Raw genomic sequence first — 3,261 nt, 5'->3', positions numbered from 1 at the left:
ACATTATAACATGATATAAAACTCAAAAAAGTTGATTTTACATGATATTGCCCCTTTAAAAGAAATAAACATTTGAAATATATCCTGAAATATATCAGTCTGTGTGTAATGAATTAATATAATATACAAGTTTCACTTTTTGAATGGAATTACAGAAATAAATCAACTTTATCATGATAATCTAATTTTATGACTGGCACCTGTATATGGAAAGCAAAATACCAGCAGATATAAAAAGGAAGAGAAAGATATGGTGGAGGAGAAGCTACACAGAGAAACAGTAAAAATAGTATCGCTGAGTTATAAAACAGTAACTTAATTTAAGGTTTTCTAAAATGGAATAATTCTTTTAAGTGTGAAACAGAGGGGAATGTGAGCAGAAAGGTCGAGGAGAAAAGACAAATATAAGTTAGACAGTTTGCAGTACACAGTCTGTAAACAGATATCTGGCTCCAAGACACTAAACTGACAGAAGACATGGTGTTGCTGTACATTTGAATATTCCATGAACATTACAACTTTTAATCTATAGGATGTCTAAATCCCCTCAACTGACTCCTTTAGATGTGGAGGATCAGAGTCACCAGATAATTATAGTATTTCCACAGTAGTTTTAAATACAAACCTGAGAGTAGAGCAGTTCAACACAAAAACACAAAAGATAAAAGTTATTTTGACTGCYAGGATCTGTTCCTACCTGTGCATGTGTAATGGGTCGCTGACTGCTGTCTTTGTCCCCGAAGGTTTTTCTGCAGTTCTCCAGCCACTGCAGGGTGAGAGGTGAAACAAAGGACAGCAGAGACATAAATACACAGTTTTAGAGAAAGAGACGGGGAAACAAAGGGAAAAACAGTTGTTTTTTTCAGGGAGATATATTAGTGTGTTTATAAGAACAAATAGTCCAGAATGAGATTGTTCTCACACACAGGACGGTATCTAGACCTCCTAAGAACATTGCTGTCTCATTCAATCTGCACCTCTGCATCCTAAAACCCACTGCAATCTAATTTCTCTTTATCCCCTCCCCCTCCCTCACAGCTTCTCCCGCCTGGCCTTCTAGAGAGGAGCTAGTAGCGCTCAGGGTTATTTTTATCCCTCCAGTAGTGATGCARGCACTAACAGCAGCTAAATCTACTCATATCTAATATGATTCAGTGCCTGTCTTCCTGAGGAGACAGCATGGCCTTATCTCTTACTGTTACTTGTTTGTCTTCGTGTTCTCCCAGTCCTGCCACTGCAGAGATGAAGGGAATTTTAATGTTTCCTCAGCACATGAACTAAATGATGATAGTCGCATCATGATATGGACCTTCAGGATGTGCTGAGAGAAACCTTTCAAAGAGCATCTGGAAGCACATCTGCCAGATGATACATGAAGGATAAGATGCGGTGACTTACGAGCTCTGCTGCCTCTCTTTTGGCGTTGTACGTGTCCAGGTGCTCCTGTAGCTCCAGCACACTGAACTTCAGTGTCTCCAGGAGTCCACAAGAGACCAGCTATAACAGAAAGACCCACACATCAGACAGAAAACTGCAAAACACTTTGACAGTACAGTAAAAAACTAGAATCATCTTATGACGAGCAGGTGCAGTTAGGACCACCACACCACACTAACTCACTCAGTCTCTGAAAACTAACCAGGCTTCAGCCATTTCTCATATGACTCCGGATAAATAACCATGGTGGCCATCTTGAACCAGGTTGAAACTAAACCAGCTGTAGATGTACCTTCAATCATCACTGACTGAAAACTTCAATATCAGTCCAAAGGCTCATGAGATATTTTGCCAACAAACAGAGTTGACTCTAATAGCAGAGGTCTATTAAGTATTTGAAAAAAATAACTAAAAGTAAAAATACCTTAACAGAAAATGACTGATATAAGTAAATTTCACTTAGGAGAAAAGTACTTAAAGGGATCCACGATTAGTTGTAACATTAGACTTTATTTTACAGTTGAAATAAATGTTTATCAAATAAAGACTGTAAAAATACTGTAGGCTGTTTAGTTTTGAAAATTTTTAAAAATATATTTTAACACGGATGGAGCCATTTTATTTACACACAAAGCATTCTGGGTAAATGATGACGTGGATAGGTCCTCGGTGCGAGGCTGCTAGCGAGCTATATCCACCCTGAAGGTTAATCTTGGACAATATCTGATGATCGDCTCTTTTAAATGAAACCAGAGAGCGTTGACAGAGAGGAGAAGGTAGAAATGACTCAGCCTGGAACTGAAAATATGGATGAAGGACAACAGAGCTGCTTCATGGAAGAAGAACCTCAGCTTAGCCTGTTAGCTTTAGCATTAGCACAGACGCTAGCGCAACAAACAAGCTAAACTGAGGTCCTTCATCCATATTTTCAGTTACAGGCTGAGTCGTTTTTGTGTTCCCCTCTCTGTCATGTGAATGGAGGACCTCAGTGACCTTAGTACATATGGTGATAGCGTTGGCGCTAGCACGAAGGCCAACAGGCTAAGCTGAGGTCGATCATCAGATATTGTCCAAGATTAACCTTCAGGGTGGATATAGCTCGCTAGCAGCCTTGCACTGAGGACCTAGCTGATGTCATCATTTACCCAGAATGCTTTGTGTGTAAATAAAATGGCCCTGCTCGTGTAATATATTTTAAAACTTTTAGTTTAAAACTGATAAAAACGGAACATTCTACAGTATTTTTACAGTCTTTATTTTACAGTTAAAGCATATGTTTATTAAATAAAGTCTAATGTTACAACTAATCATGGATCCCTTTTAGTAAATGTCATAAAACTGTTCACAAAAAACAGGAAAGTAAAAGTACTTTTACACATGCTCTAAGAAATAATAATCTTAAGGAGCAAGAGAGCATAAAATTCGAACAAATTTGAAGGATCAATGTACTTCAGTCCAAGGAATAAAACTGTGGAATAATCTGGAAAGTGATTATAAAATTGCTGGCTCAATAAATTTGTTTGAGAATGATAAATGGTAGTTTGTTAAAGAAATGTGAATTTATATGATGTGTGTTCATACGAACTGTTGTTCCAGAAGGAGCTGAAGTTTTTGTTATGCTTTGTTATTTGAAGATTATTATTGTTAGAATTTATTTTTGGAAAAAAGGAGCAGATATTAATAAGATTTTTTCTTCTGCTACCTTTCATTTTATTTGTGATTTGTATTATTTGTTGTATTATAGTATTCGTTTTGTTTTTAAATGAAATGAATAAATTTACTAAAAAAAATAAATAAATAAATAAATAAACTGTTGAATTTACT

At 36.6% G+C, this 3,261-nt stretch overlaps 1 protein-coding gene across 5 annotated transcripts in view; it reads right to left on the bottom strand.

Annotated features, from left to right (window-relative positions):
* LOC106523421 (protein furry homolog-like) overlaps positions 1–3,261 on the bottom strand; it is a gene marked incomplete at its 5' end in the record, with an annotated part of 58,896 nt that overhangs the window by 15,132 nt on the left and 40,503 nt on the right. For all 5 annotated transcript variants that reach the window (XM_014016822.1, XM_014016824.1, XM_014016825.1 and 2 more), the window contains 2 exon segments: positions 698–766; positions 1,399–1,497. In XM_014016822.1, coding sequence (XP_013872276.1) covers positions 698–766; positions 1,399–1,497 — 168 coding nt within the window.

This window comes from Austrofundulus limnaeus, unplaced genomic scaffold, assembly GCF_001266775.1.
Source record: "Austrofundulus limnaeus strain Quisiro unplaced genomic scaffold, Austrofundulus_limnaeus-1.0 Scaffold156, whole genome shotgun sequence".
Lineage (NCBI taxonomy): Eukaryota > Metazoa > Chordata > Actinopteri > Cyprinodontiformes > Rivulidae > Austrofundulus > Austrofundulus limnaeus.
This window is presented reverse-complemented; position numbering and strand designations above follow the sequence as displayed.